The sequence below is a fragment of the Manis javanica genome, chromosome 9 (assembly GCF_040802235.1).
Source record: "Manis javanica isolate MJ-LG chromosome 9, MJ_LKY, whole genome shotgun sequence".
In the NCBI taxonomy this organism is placed as follows: Eukaryota; Metazoa; Chordata; class Mammalia; order Pholidota; family Manidae; genus Manis; species Manis javanica.
This window is the reverse complement of record NC_133164.1, coordinates 51,698,306-51,721,226: the sequence shown is the minus strand read 5'-3', so window position 1 is coordinate 51,721,226 and position 22,921 is coordinate 51,698,306. Positions and strand designations below refer to the sequence as shown.

General features: G+C 38.1%; 1 protein-coding gene across 8 annotated transcripts in view; it reads left to right on the top strand.

Moving 5' to 3' along the window:
* Window positions 1-22,921, top strand: part of VWA8 (von Willebrand factor A domain containing 8) — a 386,353-nt gene that overhangs the window by 61,209 nt on the left and 302,223 nt on the right. For 7 of the 8 annotated variants that reach the window (XR_012121063.1, XR_012121064.1, XM_073212563.1 and 4 more), the window contains exons 5-9: window positions 14,668-14,835; window positions 18,790-18,954; window positions 19,309-19,358; window positions 20,110-20,218; window positions 22,230-22,334. Coding sequence is in view for 6 of the 8 variants with exons in the window: in XM_073212563.1 (XP_073068664.1) it covers window positions 14,668-14,835; window positions 18,790-18,954; window positions 19,309-19,358; window positions 20,110-20,218; window positions 22,230-22,334 (597 nt within the window). In the remaining 2 variants the exon portion in view is untranslated. The remainder of the gene's footprint in view (window positions 1-14,667; window positions 14,836-18,789; window positions 18,955-19,308; window positions 19,359-20,109; window positions 20,219-22,229; window positions 22,335-22,921) is intronic. The other variant, XM_073212567.1, reaches the window with a different exon arrangement.

Below are 22,921 nucleotides of genomic sequence, written 5' to 3'. Positions count from 1 at the left end.
TATACATACCTTAATTAAGCAATACTTTATTGCTAAAAAATGCTCACCATTCTCTGAGCTCTCAGCGAGTGGTAATCTCTTTGCTGGGGGAGAGTCTTGCCTTGATGTCAGTAGCTGCTGACTGATCAAGGTGGTGTGTGCTGACAGTTGGGATGGGTGTGGCAATTTCTTAAAATAAGGCACTGATGAAGTTTGCCACATAGATTGACTTTTTTTCACAAATTATTTCTTGGCAGCATGTGATGTTGTTTGATAGCATTTTACTTCCAGTAGAACTTCTTTCAAAATTGGAGTCAGTCATCTCAAACCCTGCCCCTGCTTTATCAATTAAGTTGATGTAATATTCTAAATCCTTTGTTATCATTTCAACAATCTTCACAGCATCTTCACTGGTAGTAGATCCCTTCTCCAGAAACCACTTTGCTCAGATGTAAGAAGCAACTCCTCACCTATTAAGTCATGAGACTGCAGCAATTCAGCCACATCTTCAGGCTCCACTTCTAATTCCAGTTCTCTTGCTATTTCCACCACACCTGCAGTTACCTCCTCCACAAAAGTCTTGAATCTCTGAAATCACCCATGCAGGTTAGAATAAACTTCTTCCAAATTCCTTTGAATATTGATATTTGTACCTCTCCTCATGAATCACAAATGTTCTTAATGGCATCTAGAATGGTGAATCCTTTCCAGAAGGTTTTCAATTGACTTTGCCTAGATCACTATATACAGTAGCTATGGCCTTACAAAATGTATTTCTTCAGTAGTAAGACTGAAAGTCAGAATTACTCCTTGATAGGGGAATAATTGGATGTTGTGTTAGCAGGCATGAAAAACATTCATCTCCATCAGAGCTTTGGGTGACCAGGTGCATTGTCAATGAGCAGTAATGTTTTGAAAGGAATCTTTTTTTTTCTGAGCAGTAGGTCTCAACAATGGGCCTAAAATGTTCAGTAAACCATTTTGTAAACAGATCTGATGTCATCCAGGCTTTGCTGTTCCATATTATTGAGCATATGCAGAGTAGATGTCACATAATTCTTAAGCGCCCTGGGGTTTTGGAATGGTCAGTGAGTACTGGTTTCTACCTAAAGTCCCCCACTGCATTAGCCCCTGACAAGAGCATCAGCCTATATTTAAGGCTTTGAAGCCAGGCATTGATTTCTCCTCTCTAGCTATTAAAGTCCTAGATAGCATCTTCTTCCAATGGAAGGCTGTTTTGTCTACATCAAAAATCTGTTGTTTAGTGTAGCCACATTCATGAATTATCTTAGCTAGGTCTTCTAGATAATACTGCAGCTTCTATATATCAGCACTTGCTGCTTTACCTTGCACTTTTATGTTATGGAGATGGCTTCTTTGCTTAAACCTCATGAACCAACTTCTGCTAGCTTCAAACTGTTCTTTTGCAGCTTCCTCATTTCTCAGCCCTCATAGAATTTGAGAGAGAGTTAGCACCCTGCTCTGAATTAAGCTTTGGCTTCAGAGAATGTTGTGGCTGGTTTGATCTATCCAGACTACTGCAGCTTTCTCCATATCAGCAGTAATAAGTCTGTTTTACATTCTTTTTCTTTTTCTCTTTTTCTTTTGGCATCGTTAATCTACAATTACATGAGGAACATTATGTTTACTAGACTCCCCCCATCACCAAGTCCCCCCCACATACCCCATTACAGTCACTGTCCATCAGCGTAGTAAGATGCTGTAGAATCACTACTTGTCTTCTCTGTGTTGTACAGCCCTCCCCATGCCCCCCTACACATTATACATGCTAATCATGGTGCCCCCTTTCTTTCCACACCCTTTATCCCTCCCTTCCCACTCATCCTCCCCAGTCTCTTTCCCTTTGGTAACTGTTAGTTCATTCTTGGGTTCTGTGAGTCTGCTCCTGTTTTGTTCCTTCGGTTTTTCCTTTGTTCTTATACTCCACAGATGAGTGAAATCATTTGGTACTTGTCTTTCTCCACCTGGCTTATTTCACTTAGCATAATACCCTCTAGCTCCATCCATGTTGTTGCAAATGGTAGGATTTGTTTTCTTCTTATGACTGAATAATATTCTATTGTGTATATGTACCACATCTTTTTTTTGTTGTTGTTCTTTGAATCTATGAAATTTTTTTTATTAGTTTTATTTTGGTATCATCAATCTACAATTACATGAAGGACATTATGTTTACTAGGCTCCCCCCTTCCCCAAGTCCCCCCCACATACCCATTCACAGTCACTGTCCATCAACATAGTATGATGCTGTAAAATCACTACTTGTTTTCTCTGTGTTGCACAGCCCTCCCTGTGACCCCCCCACTATACATGTTAATCGTAATGTCCCCTTTCTTTTCTTCCCGCCCCTGTCCCTCCCTTCCCACCCATCCTCCCCAGTCCCTTTCCCTTTGGTAACTGTTAGTCCATTCTTGGGTTCTGTGCTTCTGCTGCTGTTTTGTTCCTTCAGTTTTCTTTTGTTCTTATACTCCACATATGAGTGAAATCATTTGGTACTTGTCTTTCTCTGCCTGGCTTATTTCACTGAGCATAATACCCTCTAGCTCCATCCATGTTGTTGCAAATGGTAGGATCTGTTTTTTTCTTATAGCTGAGTAATATTCCATTGTGTATATGTACCACATCTTCTTTATCCATTCATCTGCTGATGGACGTTTAGGTTGCTTCCATATCTTGGCTATTGTAAATAGTGCTGTGATAAACATAGGGGTGCATATGTCTTTTTCAAACTGGGCTACTGCATTCTTAAGGTAAATTCCTAGGAGTGGAATTCCTGGGTCAAATGGTATTTCTATTTTGAGTTTTTTGAGGAACCTTCATACTGTGTTCCACAATGGTTGAACTAGTTTACATTCTCACCAGCACTGCAGAAGAGTTCCCCTTTCTCCACAACCTCGCCAACATTTGTTGTTGTTTGTCTTTTGGATGGTGGCAATCCTTACTGGTGTGAGGTGATATCACATTGTGGTTTTAATTTGCATTTCTCTGATGATTAGGGATGTGGAGCATCTTTTCATGTGTCTGTTGGCCATCTGAATTTCTTCTTTGGAGAAGTGTCTGTTCAGATCCTGTGCCCATTTTTTAATTGGATTATTTGCTTTTTGTTTGTTGGGGTGGGTGAGCTCTTTATGTATTTTGGATGTCAAGCCTTAATCAGATCTGTCATTTATGAATATATTCTCCCATACTGTAGGATGCCTTTTTGTTCTATTCGTGGTGTCCTTTGCTGTACAGAAGCTTTTCAGCTTGATATAGTCCCACTTGTTCATTTTTGCTTTTGTTTCCCTTGCCTGGGGAGATATGTTAATGAAGAAGTTCCTCATGTATATGTCCAAGAGATTTTTGCCCATGTTTTTTTCTAAGAGTTTTATGGTTTCATGACTACATTCAGGTTTTTAATCCATTTTGAATTAACTTTTGTGTATGAGGTTAGACCATGATCCAATTTCATTCTCTTACATATAGCTGTCCAGTTTTGCCAACACAAACTGTTGAAGAGGCTGTCATTTCCCCATTGTATGTCCATGGCTCCTTTATCATATATTAACCATATATGGCCATATATGATCAAGTGCGATTCATCTCAGGAATGAATATATATCATATGTTGGCCATTTATGTTTGGGTTAATATCTGGACTTCCTATTCTGTTCCACTGGTCTGTGGATCTGTTCTTGTGCCAGTACAAAATTGTCTTAATTACTGTGGCTTTATAGTAGAGCTTGACGTTGGGAAGCGAGATCCCCCCTGCTTTATTGATCCTCCTCAGGATTGCTTTGGCTATTCGGGGTCTTTTGTGGTTCCATATGAATTTTAAATCTATTTGTTTCAGTTCATTGAAGAATGCTGTTGGTATTTTCATAGGGATTGCTTTGAATCTGTAGATTGCCTGAGGCAGGATGGCCATTTTGACAATATTAATTCTTTCTAGTCAAGAGCATGGAATGAGTTTCCATTTGTTAGTGTCCTCTTTAATTTCTCTTAAGGGTGTCTTGTAGTTTTCAGGGTATAGGTCTTTCATTTCCTTGATTAGATTTATTCCTAGGTATTTTATTCTTTTTGATGCGATTGTGAATGGAATTGTTTTCCTGATTTCTCTTTCTGCTAGTTCATTGTCAGTGTATAGGAATGCAACAGATTTCTGTGTATTAATTTTGTGTCCTGCAACTTTGCTGAATTCAGATATTTGTTCTAGTAGTTTCGGAATGGAATCTTTAAGGTTTTTTTATGTACAGTATCATGTCATCTGCAAATAATGTCAGTTTGACTTCTTCTTTACCAATCTGGATTCCTTGTATTTCTTTGTTTTGTCTAATTGCCATGGCTTGGACCTCCAATACTATGTTGAATAACAGCGGGGAGAGTGGGCATCCCTGTTTTGTTCCTGATCTTAGAGGAAAAGCTTTCAGTTTCTCACTGTTCAGTATGATGTTGGCTGTGGATTTGTCATATATGGCCTTTATTATGTTGAGGTACTTGCCCTCTATGCCCATTTTGTTGAGAGTTTTTATCATGAATTGATGTTGAATTTTGTCGAATGCTTTATCAGCATTTATGGAGATGCTCATGTGGTTTTTGTCCTTCATTTTGTTGATGTGGATGATATTGATGGATTTTCGAATGTTGTACTGTCCTTGCATCCCTGAGATGAATACCACTTGATCATGGTGTATGAGCCTCTTGATGTATTTTTGAATTTAGTTTGCTCATATTTTGTTGAGTATTTTTGCATCTATATTCATCAGGGGTATTGGTCTGTAATTTTCTTTTTTTGTGGTATCTTTGCCTGGTTTTGGTATTAGAGTGATGCTGGCTTCGTAGAATGAGTTTGGGAGTTTTCCCTCCTCTTCTATTTTTTGGAAAACTTTTAGGAGAATGGGTATTATGTCTTCTCTATATGTCTGATAAAATTCTGTGGTAAATCCATCTGGCCCAGGTTTTTTGTTCTTGGGTAGTTTTTTGATTACCGATTCAGTTTCTTTGCTGTTAATTGATCTGTTTAAATTTTCTGTTTCTTTCTGGGTCAGTCTTGGAGGGTTGTATTTTTCTAGGAAGTTGTCCATTTCTTCTACGTTTTCCAGCTTGTTAGCATATAGATTTTCATAGTATTCTCTAAGAATTCTTTGTATTTCTGTGGGGTCTGTCATGATTTTTCCTTTCTCATTTCTGATTCTGTTGATGTGTGCAGATTCTCTTTTTCCCTTAATAATTCTGGCTGGGGGTTTATCTATTTTGTTATTTTCTTAAAGAACCAGCTCTTGGTTTCATTGATTTTTTTCTATTGTTTTATTCTTCTCAATTTTATTTATTTCTTCTCTGATCTTTATTATGTCCATCCTTCTGCTGACTTTGGGTCTCATTTGTTCTTCTTTTTCCAGTTTCAATAATTGTGACTTTAGACTATTCATTTGGGATTGTTCTTCCTTCTTTAAATAGGCCTGGATTGGTATATACTTTCCTCTTAGAACTGCTTTCACTGCGTCCCACAAAATTTGGGGCTTTGTGCTGTTTTTTCCATTTGTCTCCATATATTGCTTGATGTCTATTTTAATTTGGTCATTGATCCGTTAATTATTTAGGAGCATGTTGTTAAGCCTCCATGTGTTTGTGAGCCTTTTTGCTTTCTATCTATAATTTATTTCTAGTTTTATACCTTTGTGGTCTGAGAAGTTGGTTAGTAGAATTTCAATCTTTTTTAATTTACTGTGGCTCTTTTTGTGGCCTAGTATGTGGTCTATTCTGGAAAATGTTCCATGTGCACTTGAGAAAAATGTGTATCCTGCTGCTTTTGGGTGTAGAGTTCTATAGATGTCTGTTAGGTCCATCTGTTCTAGTGTGTTGTTCAGTGCCTCTGTGTCCTTACTTATTTTCTGTTTGGTGTGTCTGTCCTGTGGAGTGAGTGGTGTGTTGAAGTCTTCTAGAACAAATGCATTGCATTCTATTTCCTCCTTTCATTCTGTTAGTATTGTTTTCACATATGTAGGTGCTCCTGTGTTGGGTGCATATATATTTTTAATGGTTATATCCCCTTTATCTATCTCTTGTTACTTCTTTTTTTGATGTCTTATTTGTCTGATATAAGTAGTGCAACACCCGCTTTTTTCTCCCTATTGTTTGCATGAGGTATCTTTTTCCATCTCTTGACTTGTAGTCTCTGTATGTCTTTGGGTTTGAGGTGAGTCTCTTGTAAGCAGCATATAGATGGATCTTGCTTTTTTATCAATTCTGTTACTCTGTGTCTTTTGATTGGTGCATTTATCCATTCACATTTACGGTGGTTATTGAAAGATATGTACTTATTGTCATTGCAGGCTTTAGATTCATGGTTACCAAAGGTTCACGGATAGCTTCTTTACTATGTAACCATCTAGCTTAACTTGCTTACTAAGCTATTATAAACACAGTCTGATGATTCTTTATTTTTCTCCTTTCGTAATCCTCCTCCTCCATTCTTATTTATTAGGTGTTTTATTCTGTATTCTTTTGAGTTTCCTTTGACTGGTTTTGTGAATAGTTTATATTGTTTTGTTGCCTTTAGTTAGTATTTGGTTGGTCTGCTTTCTTTGGTATGATTTTATTTTCTCTGGTGACATCTATGTAACCTTAGGAGTGCTTCCATCAAGAACAGTCCCTTTAAAATATCCTGTGGAGGTGGTTTGTGGGAGGCAGATTCCCTCTACTTTTGCTTGTCTGGAAATTGTTTAATCCCTCCTTCATATTTATATGATAATCGTACTGGATACAGTATTCCTGGTTCAAGCCCCTTCTGTTTCATTGCATTAAATATATCATGTCATTCTCTTCTGGCCTGTAAGGTGTCTGCTGAGAAATCTGATGATAGTCTGGGTTTTCCTTTGTAGGTGACCTTTTTTCTCTCTCTGGCTGCCTTTAATACTCTGTCCTTGTCTTTGATCTTTGCCATTTTAATTATTCTATGTCTTGGTGTTGTCCTCCTTTGGTCCCTTGTGTTGGGAGATCTGTGGGCTTCCATGGTCTGAGAGACTATTTCCTCCCCCAGTTTGGGGAAGTTTTCAGCAATAATTTCTTCAAAGACACTTGCTATCCCTTTTTCTCTCTCTTCTTCTGGTAACCCTATAATGCGAATATTGTTCCATTTGGATTGGTCACACAGTTCTCTTAATACTCTTTCATTCCTGGAGATCCTTTTTTCTCACTCTGCCTCAGCTCTGTATTCCTGTTTTCTGATTTCTATTCCATTAAAGGTCTTTTGCTCCTCATCCTGTCTGTTCTTAAGTCCTTCCAGAGATTGTTTTATTTCTGTATTCTCCCTCCTAACTTGATCCTTTAGCTCTTGCATATTTCTCTGCAGGTCCATCAGCATGGTTATGACCTTTAGTTTGAATTCTTTTTCGGGAATATTGGTTATATCTGTCTCTCCAGGCCCTCCTCTCTCAGGGATTGTCTGGTTGATTCTGTACTGGACCAAATTCTTCTGCCTTTTAATGGCAATAGAGGTAGTCGTAGGCAGGCAGTGTATGTGTTAGCTGGGAGAACAAAGTCCATTCCTTCTTGCTGGTTGCCCTGCCCCTTTCCACTGCCTGTGTCAGTTCCCCACACACTGGTAGCAGCCCTCGGGGCAGCCCAGATCCCTGCAGGGAGAGTCAAGCGCGCCAGGTGTGCTCTCCTGCAAGAATGGCGCCACTTCATGCCCTGTTACGGCTTCCTCTGTCTGTGCCAGGCAGCTGCTTGCCGGCGGTGGCCCCAGGACTGGCCCGGGCAGCTGCACACTGGGAGGAGACTCTGGGCATGTGCTGGGGGCACGGCCGCTCTCAGGCTGCTCGGCAGCTGTAGCTGCCAGAGGGGGAATGAATGGCAGGCTTTTTATCACTGGGAGGGGCTTCAGAGCTGCGCTACCTCCCTGGGGGCTTGGGCACCTGGAGTTCCTCAGGATTCCCAGCCTGTTAGGCTGAGTGTGCTGGGACAGTTCCATCCAACTGTGAAGCCCCTATCCCTTTTAGACTCTCAAAAAGCACTCGCTTTTCTTTTGTCCCAGGGGAGCTGGCTGCGGGGACCCGCTCACAGATTTTACTTTTCTGTTTCCCTAATATTCTGTGCACCATGCAATGTGTGTCTATGCTCCCAGTGGGGATTACTAGGGCTGGGTATTTAGCAGTCCTGGGCTCCCACTCCCTCCCTGCTCTGACTCCTCTCCTCCTTCTGGTGAGCTGGGGTATGGGGAGTGCTCGAGTCCCACTGGGCCATGGCTTTTATTTTACCCTCATCGTGAGGTGCCAAGTTCTTGCAGATGTAGATGTAGCCTGGCTGTTTTACTGTATCCTCTGGTCTCTCTATTAGGAATAGTTGTATTTGTTGTATTTTCAAAAATATATATGGTTTTCGGAGGAGATTTCTGCTGCCCTACTCATGCACTATCTTGGCTCCTCCTTGTTTTGCATTCTTATCATTCATGTCTTCACTAGAGTAGCACTTCCAATTTCCTTGAAGAAGTTTTTCTTTGCATTCACAACTTGGCTGACTGTTTGGCACAAGAGGCCTCTCTCAGTGTTTGACATGTCTTCCTTATGAGGCTTAATCATTTCTAGTTTTTTACTTAACTTGAGAGAAAAGCAACTTTTCTTTTACTTGAATATTTAAGGGCTATTGTAGGATCATTAAATGGCCTAATTTGAGTATCATTGTGTCTCAGAGAATAGGGAGGTCCGAGTTTAGGGAGAGAGATGGAGGAACTGCTGGCCAGTGGAGCAGTCAGAATACATACTTTTATCATTGACTAAGCTCACCATCTTATATGGGCATGGTTTGTGATGCCGCAAAACAATTACAATAGTAACATCAAAGATCTCTGACCACAGATCACCATAAGAATAATTCAGAAGTTTGAAATATTGTAAGAATGACCCAAATGTGATGCAGAGACACAAAGTGAGCAGATGCTATTAGAAAAACAATGCTGATAGATTTGCTTGACGCTGGTTTGCCATAAACTTTCAATTTGTAAGAAATGCAATATTTGTGAAGTGCAGTCAGTAAAGTGAAGCACAATAAAATGAGGTATGCCTATAACCCTTACTTTTAATAGCTGTGTAGTAGTCTATCATATTGCTTTACCATGAAGTATTTTGCTAGTTCGCCACAGACTGGCATTTGGGTTCTTGATTTTTTTTTTCTTTTTGGCAGTTATACAACTGTTTTCATGATTGTCTAATATACATCATTGTACACTGTATACAATAAGTACAATGTGTGTATTTCCTTAAGATAAATTCCTTGTAGTAGAACTGCTGAATTAATGAACATAGCCAGTTACATTTTTCATATATCATACTAAATGATTCTCCCTAAGGTTTTCATTTTTCATGCAGACCAACCATGAATGAGAGCACCAGTTTCCTCTTAACCTTACCAGCATTGGGTATTATCATTCTTTAATGTTTACCAATTTTAAGTTTTAAAAATATTCTGTTTTAACTTATAGCTCTTTCTTAACCAGTGAAGTTGGATATAGTTTATTATGGTACTTACTCATTTACAAATTATAGGGGGTGTTACTCATTTTCTTAATCTGCAAAATCATTTTATATTAAAGATATATATTTGTTCTTTGTTATATATGTTATAAATGTTTCTTCCAAGTTTTCAGTCTGTCTTTTAATTTTTTTGTTTGCTGTGTGAAAATATTTGAATGTGATAATTCTTTCTTTTCCTTAGTGGTACCTGCCTTTGATTTTCAGAAAAGTTTTCTCTACTTCAAGATTATTTTTAAATTTTCATATTTTCATCTAGTAATTATATGGTTTTACTTTTACCATTACATTTTTAAATCCATTTGAGTTTCTTTCCAAATTCCTAATTTCCAGTGATTCAAAGTGCTGCTTTTCTAATGTATTGAATTTTAAAATTATTTTCATTAACTAATTTTCTTTAAAAAAAAGCTAGCTTTCTTATATAGAAACAGCTATGTTATCATGGCAACAAAGTTTTTCCAAATGGACAGAGGGTTTATGTGAAAGAATCTTTCTAACCCTTTATTCTCATTTCCCAGTGTTTCTTGTTCACACACTAATTAGATACACTATAGCATATATTTTTATTCTGTTTTATTATTTTGGCTTTCTATCTATTTCTCTTTTGATCTATTTTTTAAATGCCCCCTTTTTTGTTCTTTTATAGCTTCCCTGGCAATGTTCCTAATGGATTATTAAGGGAAAGTTAGAGACATTTAGAAACCTCTGTCAGAAACTGGATCCTTTCCTGATTAGTTTTTCTTACATTAATATTTTTAGGAGAAAGAAAGAAGGAATTTAGTACAATTTTTTTGTAGGTAAATTAAAAAAAGTAAGTTTGTAAGTAAAACAACCAAAAAGAAGCTTAAAATAGAGTTTGTTATATTTTGAAAACAAGAAGGAACTGTCAGGTTACTAATTACATCATGTAGAGGTCATAGTACAATAATAGGTTAAGAGACTAAATAAATCTTTCCTATTAACTTCCTCTGTTTCTAGATAAATTTAGGAAAATGACTAGTTCATAGCTACTCAGTTCCAGAGATTTCTCTGATGTGACAGTGTACTGCTACTATGATCTATTTCTACTCATAACACTTCTGATATCAAATGTGTGGGTTTTCTGCACCAAGCAGTTCACCAGTTCTCTTGTGGACACCAGCTTGGTGTCCTGTAATTTAATTCAATTCTGACATTAATTACCTGGGGTTAGCACAGACCCCACAGGTTTTGGGCTCAGTCTCACAAGAATGCCCCACTTCAAAAACCAATCACAAGTTTGAGCCACCAACTCAAACTTCTAACAGTACTTCTGACTGACTGGCTGTATATCAGGGATTCCCATGACCCTCTCCTCCAGTCTGATCATTGTTAGAATGGCTCATAGGACTTAGAGAAACTGTTTATATTTACTGGTTTATTATAAAGGATATCATAAAGCATGTAAATGAACAGCCAGATGAAGACGTACATCATGCAAGAATAGGAGGGGTCTCAAGCACAGGAACTTCTGTTTCTGTGGAGCTGGGATGTGCCACCCTCCTGGCAGGTGGATGTACTCATCAATGGATGTCCATTGTATGTGTGTGCTCACCTTTCACCTCCCAAGAGGTCAGAGGGTGGGGCTGAAAGTTTTAGCGCTAATCACATGGGTGGTTTCTCTAATCATCTACTCAATACTCCATCACTTAACTTAAAGACAGGTTAAAATTTTAGCTCTGCCATCTTTAGGCTGTATAATCTCTCCAGTTGTAAATTGTACTTTAGAGGACTGTCATGAGGATTAAATGAAATAGCACAAATGGGAGAACTTGATACATAGCAGTTATTAACCTGTAGGACCCACCACTTTCCTACTCAGTAGATAAACTATCTTCAACATCAAGTGGCAACTTCTTCAGCTTTATTCCAATAATAACATACTCTCTTTTCAGTCCTCCTCTACTAGCTCTTCCTCATCATTTGAACATGCTTAAGTCTTTGCATCATTAAAAAAAATGAGCGCTTCCACCCCTACTGGCCCAGCTCAGTCTCTGTCTAGTAGCAGACCTCTCCTTTCTCTTCATGGCCAGTTATTTTGCAGAATATTGCTCAGCTTGGGTTTGTCTGATGTTTCCTCACAATTTGATTGAGATTATGCATTTTTAGCAAGAACGCTGTAGAAACAATGTTGTGCCCTCCTCAGGGCATCATATTTGAAGTTTAATACATGAAATTCATACTTCTCTTTATTGTTGATGTTCACTTTGATCATTTGGTTAAGGGGAGTATCTGCCAAGTTCCTCCACTTTTGTATTATTTTTGCCTTCATTGCTTTTATAGATATCTTGTGGGAGATATTTTTGAATCTATATAAATATCCTGTTACTCATACTTTTATAACCAATCACCATCCATTCATGGTTCTTGCTTCCTACAATTATTACTATGGTGTGTTTTCCAAATGGAGATTTTCTGTTTCTGTCATTCTTTAATAGTAGAGGTTCTTAACTTAAGGTGTCCATTGTATGTATGTGTGTATACATGTGTATATATATATATATACACCTATAATATATATGTACCTGTGTGTTTTTTTACTCTGGAGAAGAGATGCAGCATTTATCAAGTTTTCAAGAGGTTACTTTAGATGGTATTATCTTTTTTCCATCCATTATTACTTTCTCAACTTTATGGTCACAGCACCTACCTCCATGAAAGTCAATGAAAAGAATCCTTATGTTACTTGGCTTCTATTTCTGATCTCTCCACATAGTTTATTCCAAATCCCTCTGGAAAGATTCAATGCACCATAGACTGAAGTATACCTAAGGTGAATAAAAGCAGATCTGCAGAGTTTGTTCTTCTGTGTTGTCAAGACTTCCTGGCCCACAAATGGAAAGCCAGTAAAATACAATATATGTATTTCTTGTTTTATTCAGAGGATATGTATTTTCATCTTTATGATGTTTTTAAAATTCAGATACAGTATGTAGTCTGTCTTGTAACAGATTCATAAAACAAAATATTGCCACAGGATGTGATAACTTAGTTTCATTCTTATTATGTGCTAAGGTTTCAGGGAATAAATAGAGTCTTGTGAAAGGAAACCTAATTGAGACCTTAGCTAAAATAAGAATTTTGTAAGTTGTTTATGTTTTGATTTTTGATGTCCCAGAAACTATTTCTATGGTTTTGTCCTTTACACAGCTAGCAAAAAGGAAATTCTTTTTGTTGTTGTTGTTCTTTAGGAACTACAAAGTCTGCACATTTTTAAAAGTAAAGCTAATACAACAAGATGGCCAGTTTGGTAGGAAATAATTAAAATAAATGCAATAATTATACATTTGAAGAATTGTGCATGAATTTATCTTATTTTAAACATGAGATGATTATCTTGAGTTTAATGTGATTTTCATAAAAGTTGATTTTTTATGATGGTACATAGACACTTGAAATAAATTATACAACACAGTGTAGAATTCAACAGTTTATTAAAGGATGCTTGATTAAGCAATGTCTGTATTTTGTTCCACACTTGGAAGGTCAATGCTTTGCTATTTCTGAAACTTCTTTGGATATTAAGTCTTTAAAAAAAAGAGAGATTGTCTTTTTTTCTCCCTTCAGATATTCAGATCATTTTTGGACTAATTACTATAGGGAAAATTAGATTTTAAGCCAAGGGGTCAGTATAAACAATGACAGGTTTCTCTATTAAAGCAGTATGGTATATATGTATATGTGTAGGGGGAAATCAGAACCAGTTCTGTTGCAAAAATATCACATGTGAGGCAGTTAATGTCAGGAAATGGTGTTGGATGGAAAAATAGATACCATATTGTGTTAGACATACATCCCAAATTGAGAAGTCTGGACTTAGTAGGGATGAGATCTGAGAGGTGAGGGCCTAAACTGAAATGACAGAAGGGATGAGTTCAAGAAATAATAAAGAAGTCAGATCAGCAGGACTTGGTGGTTAACTGAATGTAGGAGGTGAGGTAGGAATCAGGGTGAATCATGCTCCCCTCTAAGTAGGAACTGTAAGAGGAGGAGCAGGTTTGGGGGATAGTAAGATGTATTCAGCATTGTCCAGGGGAGCTGGAGATGCTTGTGGAATTCAGTGGGAGACTCCATGTGGTGGGACTATATGGTCAAGCTTGGGAGAGCTGGAGATGGGGGAGCATTAGCATAAAGATGGTTAAAAACTATGCGACTGAGTAAGATTACTCAGGCCAGACCTTGAGGAAAAGAAATGCTATTGGTTAAAGATCGAATTCTGGTATCACCTACACAGAATGGGGAGTCAGAAAGGGAAAAACAGTTTTCCTAAGAGAATGCAGTATCAGGGTTGCCAAATGGGGAGACTTTTGAGGAGAGAGTGGTGATGTAAATTTAGCAGCATTATAATAATATGCCTATTATTGAATGAGCTAGTGAAATGTCATTGAGGTTTGCTTTTTTTCCCCTAGATTTTCAAGGATTTTGACCAAAAAGTAGTTTTCTCTATTTTGTTCAGGATCTATCAGTTAAAGAAAAATAGTTTTCACATCTTTAGTAACTTCTGTATTATAGTTTTCCTGACTCCATTTGGAGCCTACATTATTTCCTATTTTTCTCCTAAATTTTACTTGGCAGACTTATAGGACTACAGTTACAATCAGTCTGCTATAGGCCAGTGTAAAACCATTCACTAAGTTTTTAATGTTATCAGCACTACATGCAATAAGCCTGAGTTCACCTTGCTGGTGACTCTTGTTTAAAACCTTACGGTCTTCACACATTCTCACTTAGCTTTTTTGATCCTCACAAGAAGCTCATGGGATAGATAGGGCATATTGTAATCTTTATTTCTCCTTTCTAGTTAAGGAACTTGTTCCCTTGTTTAATTATGTTACCAATTCAAAGATAGCTCTAATTTTCCTGTTTCACTGGGCATATATTTAAAATGTTACAGCTCAACAGAACCTTGGAGATGATTTCTTCCAATCTTTACATTTTACAAATGGGGAATAGGCCTGAAGAGAGAAAATCACTTGCCTAAGATCATATAGGCAGATAAAGCAAAATGAAGATCTGGAATCTAGCTTTCTTGATTCCCAGTCTCTATGATAAGAACCACAAGTTTAATTTGTGTTACAAGTAAAATTAGGCCATGCTTTGCTATCTTTTATATTCTCATAGTGCTTTTGTTCCTTGGAAATAGTGTGCAGTTCGTGCAGCCACTGAAGGCAGAACTCTTGTTTTGGAAGGCTTGGAAAAGGCAGAGAGGAATGTGCTGCCTGTTTTGAACAACTTGCTGGAAAACAGGGAGATGCAGCTTGAAGATGGCCGTTTCCTAATGTCTGCCGAGCGATACGACAAACTTCTCCAAGTAAGAAAAGATAAATCTAGCTGCTTTGTCTTAGCTGTTGAGCTATGGGTAGTGCCATTTGTTGTATAAGACACGGTTGTATCCGAATGAGGACAGTGTTCACATGGCCCATGTCTGTGACAAATTGCTGCAGTCAGGTCCTGAGTTTGCAATTTTACAAGCCTCCTCTGTTTGCAGACTATATTGAACCTCTCAGATTTTCCCTTTTCTTCCCCAATCTAATAACTATTCCTTCTCTTTTTTCTTTTTTTAATTCTACTTCCCTTTCTCCTTCCTTTCCTATCTTTCTTTTTGTCTCTCAATAACTATTTACTAAAAGCCTAATGGCTTCTATGCAGTGCTGGAAATACGAAGCTGAATAAAGGCCAGTTCTTGGCCTCAGAGGCTCAAAGTCCAGTAGATATTGGCAGAAGTGAATAAGATATTTAAAAGATACTGCCAGGATCTGATGCCGGAGTTGTCGGAAGAGCTCTTGACTGGACCTGTGCTTCCTTGCTGGCTGCCCAGCAGCAGTAGTTGCCTTAAGCCACACAACATACCTGATTGCTCTGCTGCCCTGACCCTTTAATGGCTTCCTATTCTCAGAAGAAAAACCCAAATGCTTACAATGGAACACAGTGTCTTGTATGACCTGGGTACTTCCTGTCTCCTTGCCTTATCTCTCTCTGTCTTTCTGTTTTACTCGACTCCAGCTTCTAGATTCTCTTTACTATGGTGTGAACATGCTGGATAGGCAGTCTCCTACCTTACAGGCACTTTGACCAGGCACTTTGCTCTTCTGGAATGGTTTTCTCCCAGATGTCTGTCTGGCTTACTCCTGCACTTCCTTCAAGTCTTTGCTCAAATGTTATATTATGAATGAAGCCTGCCCTCATGCTCCTATTTAAAATTGCAGTGAACCCTCTGCCTGTGCTCTGTTTTTTTCCATAGAGTCGTCTAATATCCTACATGATTTACTTGCTATGTTTTTAGTTCATTCTCTGCCTCCCCTTGCTAGAGAACTCTCACAGGGGCAGGGACTTTTGTCACTGCTGTTTTCTCAAGCTCTTAGAGCAATGTGTGTCACTTGGTATTTGCTCAGTAACTATTTGTTGAGTGAATGAGTAAGTTCTATAAAATCTTTAAACTCTGTGATCCAAGTGAGTATAAAGAGAGCAACAACAGGAAATGTAGGGCTCATCAAAGGCTTTGGAGAAGGGGTTTGTGTAATGTCGCAAAAGGCAGCCCTTACTCATTCAGCTCCAGCTGAACCACACTTGTGCTCTCCAGCTAACTGTGTCTCTGGGGGCTCTGCCTCTCCAGTTTAGGGTTTAGAGTCTCTCTCACAACTAACTTACACACACACACACACAGTCATATATATATGGGCGTGTGTGTGTGTGTGTATGCACATGCACATGTTAATCTTACTACCCCAAGTTGTTTATAAATTGCTCAAGAGCAGGATCTGTGTCTTAACACTTCTTGATCCTGCTCCCAAGGAGCCCATACATACTAGGCACTACAACATACAAGGTACTAAATAATAGGTGTTGACACCAGAGGTTCTGATTGAACTGGGGCTCCGTGGCTGGCAGGGCCAGAAGCATCTCTTTTTGATTCCCACTGTAGAGTCTGTTTTCTCAGAAACCTGTCTTGCAACCCTTTTAGTGTTCTATTTCTTTACTGTTTGTGGGATTTTCTGCATGGTGTTTTCATTGTGCAGTATAGTTGTTTTCTTTTGGATCTACCTAAAGATGTCATCATACTAATACAATTAGAAGGGGATCACTGAGGATTTCATCAGTAAGAGAAGTTAAATACATATTTTCTTTAGATAACTTTCTAATTACAAACAACCTTTGTTTGCACCTATATAATTATTTGCCATTTTTAGCAAATGATTTGGAAAATACTCAGAATACAGAATCACCTTTTTTAAGTAAGGGAGTTATTTCACAATGAGAAGTTTGATATATTCTTTCTTTGTATAGTAGAATTCTTTGCAGAGTTACTGAACATATTACTTTGGACAGGAATTCAGGATATGGGGTCAAAAGGGTTTCAGTATACAAGAAGTACTTATTATTATTATTAAGTGAGAAAGCTGTACTACATTTTCCCAATGTAAATATCAGTATAAATGCGTACTTTTTATTGGTAAATGGATTTTGGTAGCCATAAAAATCTGTCTTATGAGAACCTCATAGAATATAGGCAAGATCTCTTTACAAAATACTCCCACCTTAAGACAACACTGTAATTTAAGTCCCACTTAATTCTAGCCATATTTAATATGCCAAATTTGAATATGTCAAATGTTAATTGTTTCATAGAGATAATTGTAGTGGTATTTTGTTATTATGGAAACAGATACAATGTTTGTATGAACTTGATTATATTCTGATTATCATTTTTGGGTAAGTACAAAACAAAAATATTCAGCTCTCTGAAGACTGTGCTTTTGGTTTCTCAGATGGGGCTAGATCCAGACTCTTGATTTTAGTGTTTGTGACATAGTGTCAGTGTTAGTTCTGTTAATTAAATGTAGGATCATAACAATCAACATACATTTATTTGTCTTATTACTTATTACTATTACTATTACATACTAAAGGCTATAAGTCCTTTCTAGAGCTTGGATCCAGCAAGGGACAGTCATGACCAGAGTCGATGCACAAATATTCAGTGATGGAAGCTTGCATAGGGCACAGCAGAGGGGCCCAGAAGTAGTTCTGAGCGGGGGAGGGGGCTGGAAAGGGGCTTGTTTCAGTAACAATGCTGTGCTGAGCTTTCAGTAGTGTTTGTGTTTGTGCTGTGTAAAGTGGGAAAGGTGTTCCACACAGGCACAACAGCTTTGGTCAAGTGCATCATGTGTTTGGAGATCCAGAGATGTGAAATGGGCTAGAGTGCAGGTTCAGGGAAAGAAGGCTGAGGTGTTCCGTGGTTGTTGAAACTGGAAGAATCTGACACGAATCCAGCCACGAAAGGCCTTGAGTGTCATGTTAAAGGTTTCTACATTGTCCTATGGGCCATGCCTCTGAAGATGTGCTGAAAACTGAGGACCTGTCCTCAGAATGTGGTCGTGCACATTTGTAAGTTTCAGGGTCCTACAGCTGAGAACAGTGGTGAGCCATTGATAGGGTCAAGAGAGGAGGAAAGAATGACATTTAACAGGTAACTGCTATGGACCAGTTGCTGTCACATATAATATCATATTTAGTTTTCCTAACAACCATAGTAATGTGGTGATATTATTCCCACTTTATAGATGAGAAAGCTCAGACTCAGACAGTATAATAACATGCTCTTAGTCACTTAGCTAGAGTTTGCTCCAAGCACTAGAGACAGAATTTATAACTCCAAAACCTGTGCTTTTTTCAGTCTCTCAACTACTATATACTAGTGGCAGGACCATGGGCAAGTTATGTAACTCTTCTGAACATCAGTTTGTTCATCCATAAAAAGGAATGAAATGTTTATCTGCATTCTGGTGAAAGCACATGAGAAAAATTTATGAAAAGTGCTTACCATGTAGTAAGTTTTCAAAACATGTTAGTTACTACTATTAATATGCCTTGGTAGAAACAGACCCAAAACATAGTTATCTATTTAAGGTCCACAGGCAGTCTGCTCTGCAGGGGTCTGCCTCCCTTTCTACATCCTCTGGTTCAAACCAGTATATTTTCCTTACCTTCCTGACTCTGTTCCTCTCCATTACTGACTAGGGAGGGCTTAGAGAGCTGACCCACCTCTCCTCCGTTTCCTGCTGTAATCTCCTTTCAACACAGGCTTCATATTGTGAGCCTTCGCTGGCATCCTGATCCTGATTCCACTTTGCCCCCCATTTTATTGACAGTTTGTTCTGAAATACATTTTACTTAGCAATCAGGACCTAAATTCCTTAGCCTGGCAGCCCTTGTAGTTGTAATCTGTATCATTTATGCTGCAGTTTTTGGTCTCTTACTCTTTTAGGACCATACCAAAACAGAGTTGGATGCTTGGAAGATTGTTCGAGTGAGTGAGAATTTCCGCGTGATCGCCTTGGGCCTGCCAGTGCCTCGGTACCCTGGGAATCCACTAGACCCCCCTCTTCGGTCTCGATTTCAAGCCAGAGATATTTATTATCTACCCTTCAAGGTAAGCATGAAGAAGGATAACTTTTTTTTAAAATAGTTTTTCTATTTACAGTAAATCCAATTACTATGTAAGTGTTAACTGTGTGGATGTCACCTTTAATAGTTAACGGAAAAAAAACAAATACAGGCTGAGCAAAATCTCTAGAAACTAGGAAGAAAAGTTATTGTGGCATTATTCATCTGACAGCTTAAAGAAAGGCTAACTTTTCTTTTAGAAAATGACATGTATCAAGAAATTATTTTTTGCTATTAATTACATAGTGTCTGCTTAATTAAGTTTCTTTTGTGTCTCTAAAACATTTGTGTTTATTGTTTTACAATCCTTATTAATTGATTTGTTTCTGTGTTATTTTAGGACCAACTTAAACTGTTATATTCAGTTGGACCCAATGTTTCTGCTGAGAAGTAAGTATTTCAGCTTTACTTGTATATATATATTTTATATATAAATATATGGACACTTAACACTGAATTTGTTTTGCCCTTTGATTGCTTGATTAATTTATTCATTCAACGGCTAATCATTGAATAATTCTTTAGAAGCTGAGGTAAGTGCTGATGATAAAATTATTAAAACATGGCAAGAAATTCAAGATGTAGTAGAGTTTAAAGAAATGTGAATAACTTAATTTAACAGAGTGTAATAAGGGTCATAAATTTCAAAATATTGGGGGCTCTTCTGGTTTGAACTTTATAATTGACTTCACAAAGGCATTGCATTTGAGGTGGGTCCTGAAGAATGAGTAGGCTTTTGCAGGTAGAGAATGGAATTAAGGAATTCAAAGAAATATTTTTTAAAGCATGGGAAATAAGATTGTGTGTTTCATTCTTGAGGCTATAAAAAGCTCCTCATGACTAGAGTTTAGGTTTGGATTGAGAAAGGTGGGAGGTGAGGCTGGGAGGGTACATGTGGACCAGATTGTGAAAATCAACACACATTGTGGTAGATTTAAGAAATATATCTGTGTATCCAATCAGCTTCTGAGTTTTAAAAGGAATATTGTAATATGGAGCTGCTGTGCCTTAAGAATTTAATAGTAGATGTCATCTTTTAGATTAATTAAATTGATCCAGCTATTTTATATTTAACAGATTTATGCATTTTAAATATTAAACTATTTGAACAAAATTTACCATCTCTTATTTTTTCCCCTAGAGTTTCTCAGCTCTTGTCCTTTGCCACCACTCTCTGTTCCCAAGAATCTGCCACTCTTGGACTTCCAGATTTTCCTTTAGATAGTTTACCAGCTGCTGTTCAAATCTTGGTATGTATAGAATAAATTGATGACTGGTAGACCCAAATGTAGCAAAGAAAATTTAAAAATTAATCCCTGGGGATTAATCACTTCAGTGTGCCTTGTCATATCCTTCTATAAATACTGCAAAACCTGAGATTAATTTGTTTGCAGTGCAATAAACTGTACAGAAACCAATGGTGTGTTTTGAGGCCTTCAAGAGCTTGCAGACTTGGAGGAGGGAAGGTACACATGCAACTCAGGTCAAAGTTCCACAGAGGAAGGACTTCAGACTGTTCGTGCAGATACACTGCAGTGCAAGTTGTATCTCAGGCTTGCCCCGACCTGAGGCAGGGAGCTGGGGCTTACACACTCTCTCATCAGTCATTGGTTAAAGGTCGCCCCAGGGGACACAAATTCCCAGCAGCCTGTGAGCAAAACTGGCTCCAGAAGCTCAAGGGCAAGCTTCTTTAAAGACCTGCAGCAGCTGGCTGTTGAAAGGGGAAGCTGGGAGGCACAGGAGGGATAAAAACAGATCTGAGGGCTTTTGGTGGAGCACAGACATTGTCGACTATAATTTCACAAAGGTCATGACAGGAGAGTCTGGGGAGATGGAGAGGCCTTCAGGGCAGAGGGGACAGAATGTATGAAGGCATCAAATCACCAAAAGCTGGTATGTTGGAGAATGATAGTAAGTCATATCACCTAGAACGAGTGTATATGGTGAAGAGCGGTTAGAACCTTACTGTGATGTGTTTCACATGGTGAATGAAGTTGTCTAGATTTTATAATGTGGGAAAAGTGGTCCATCAGACATTTTATGTCGGTGAGATACGTACTGATCAGATACATGCTGGAGGAAGATACCCCTGTTGGCAGTGAGGAGGGGTGGGGATAGCAAGGTTGCCCAGGAAGCAAACGGAAAACTGTTGTCTGTAATGCTCAGTGAGAGCCTCTGATAATGAGTGTTTCCCTGGGCTAGTGGGGATACCACCCAGACAAGAAACTGATTTTAAACTTTTGTTGTTATTTATTTTATATTTCCTAAAAGTTGTTGAGTTAACTTTGCTGGGTATAGTTTGAACTCTTCTATACATCCAGAACAGCTTTTATCCTCCAGTTTATCATGTCATCTACTTTCCATTCTTTTTGCTTGTCTAGAACTTTTCACTTTGACAAATCTAAAATCTAAAAAAGAGTTCAAGAATGGTAAAATGAACACCTATAATCACTTCAACTAGAATCACCAACTTTTAGAAAATTGCCCCATTTTCTTGCTCTCTTGTTCTTTTTTTTCTGAATCATTTGAAGGTAAATTACAATCAATATTCTTAAATACTTCAGTATGCAGTTTCTAAGAATTTAGACATTCTTCTACACAACCAGAACACCATTATCATTCCCCTCAGAATAGTAACAGTAATCCTATAATAACATCTCATAGACAGTCTATACTGAAATGTCCCTAATTGTCCCTGTTAATAGATTTTAAAAATATAATAAACATATGGGAAAGCAATCTGATTTGGGGAGAGGGACTTGAGGATAATGAACATTTTGTAACTTTATAGTTATATCTGTGAACTTAAATAAGTGTGGATGAGATGAACTCTGATTTATTCCTAAATAAAGGTGAAGGAGAAGATACTTTGGGATGAGTAGGGTAGAGAAATGTGTTCATACATATAGTTTCAGACATGCTGAGTGGGAATCTGTGGGATCCATGTGTTCACATCTAATGGGTACTTGAGAGTTCAAGTCTAGAGACCAAGAAAGAGGTCAGCACTAGGGGCAGAGACAAGGGAGCCTGCGACACAGACAGCCTCTGAAAGGCGGGGGTGGTGAGCTTACCAAGGGAGAGGTGTGGAACAGGGGGAGAGGAGGTTATAATGAATATTTGCTTTGTAAATGTATGTAAAATATGAGAAATCTGTTGGTTATTGTCTATAAGGCAATTTCAATGTCATATGAATATTTCAGATGAATTTTCTGTGATTATTTTTGATGTTCTTCATTCCTATATATTTTCGCTCCTAAATAGGATTCCTTTCCTATGATGCCAATCAAGCATGCAATCCAGTGGCTTTACCCATACACTCTTTTACTAGGACCTGAAGGGAAGGTGGCTGTGGAAGGTGTTTTAAAAGTAAGTGTCTGCTTCACTTTCCTTTCTTTTCTTTCCTATTTTCTCTTCATTTCCCCTCTTCCCATCACTCCCTTTCCCCTCCTTCCTACCTTTCTCTCTCCCCCCATTTCTTCCTTTCCTTTGTCTTCCCTTCTCTTTTTCCACGTGTGGAGGTGCTGGTATGCCCGTGATGGGGGAGCAAGCACAGAACTGGCTGATGTGGTTGGGAGATTGGTTACATTGAATAAATAAATAAATCAATTGAGAAAATGAGTGAACATATTGAGGATAGTAAGAGCTATATTTCTCACTGTTGGAAAGGAATTCATAAATATAGGGAGGAGGAAAGAAAGAACCCTGAGATGTTACACTGGAACTGGTGAAATTGGTATGAATGTGTGATCTATTAATATGTGTGGAAGACAGATACAGTAATAGACACAGATAGTGTGTTCCTATAAACGTAGACATATTTTCTAGCTCCATCCCCTGAAAAGGCCTAAAAACTAAGACATTCCAGTGGCAATGATCACACTAAGTGCTGAAAATATTGGTTTCTATATCCCACACTTCCCTAAGAGGAATCAAGACTGCTTGGAAGTAGGGCT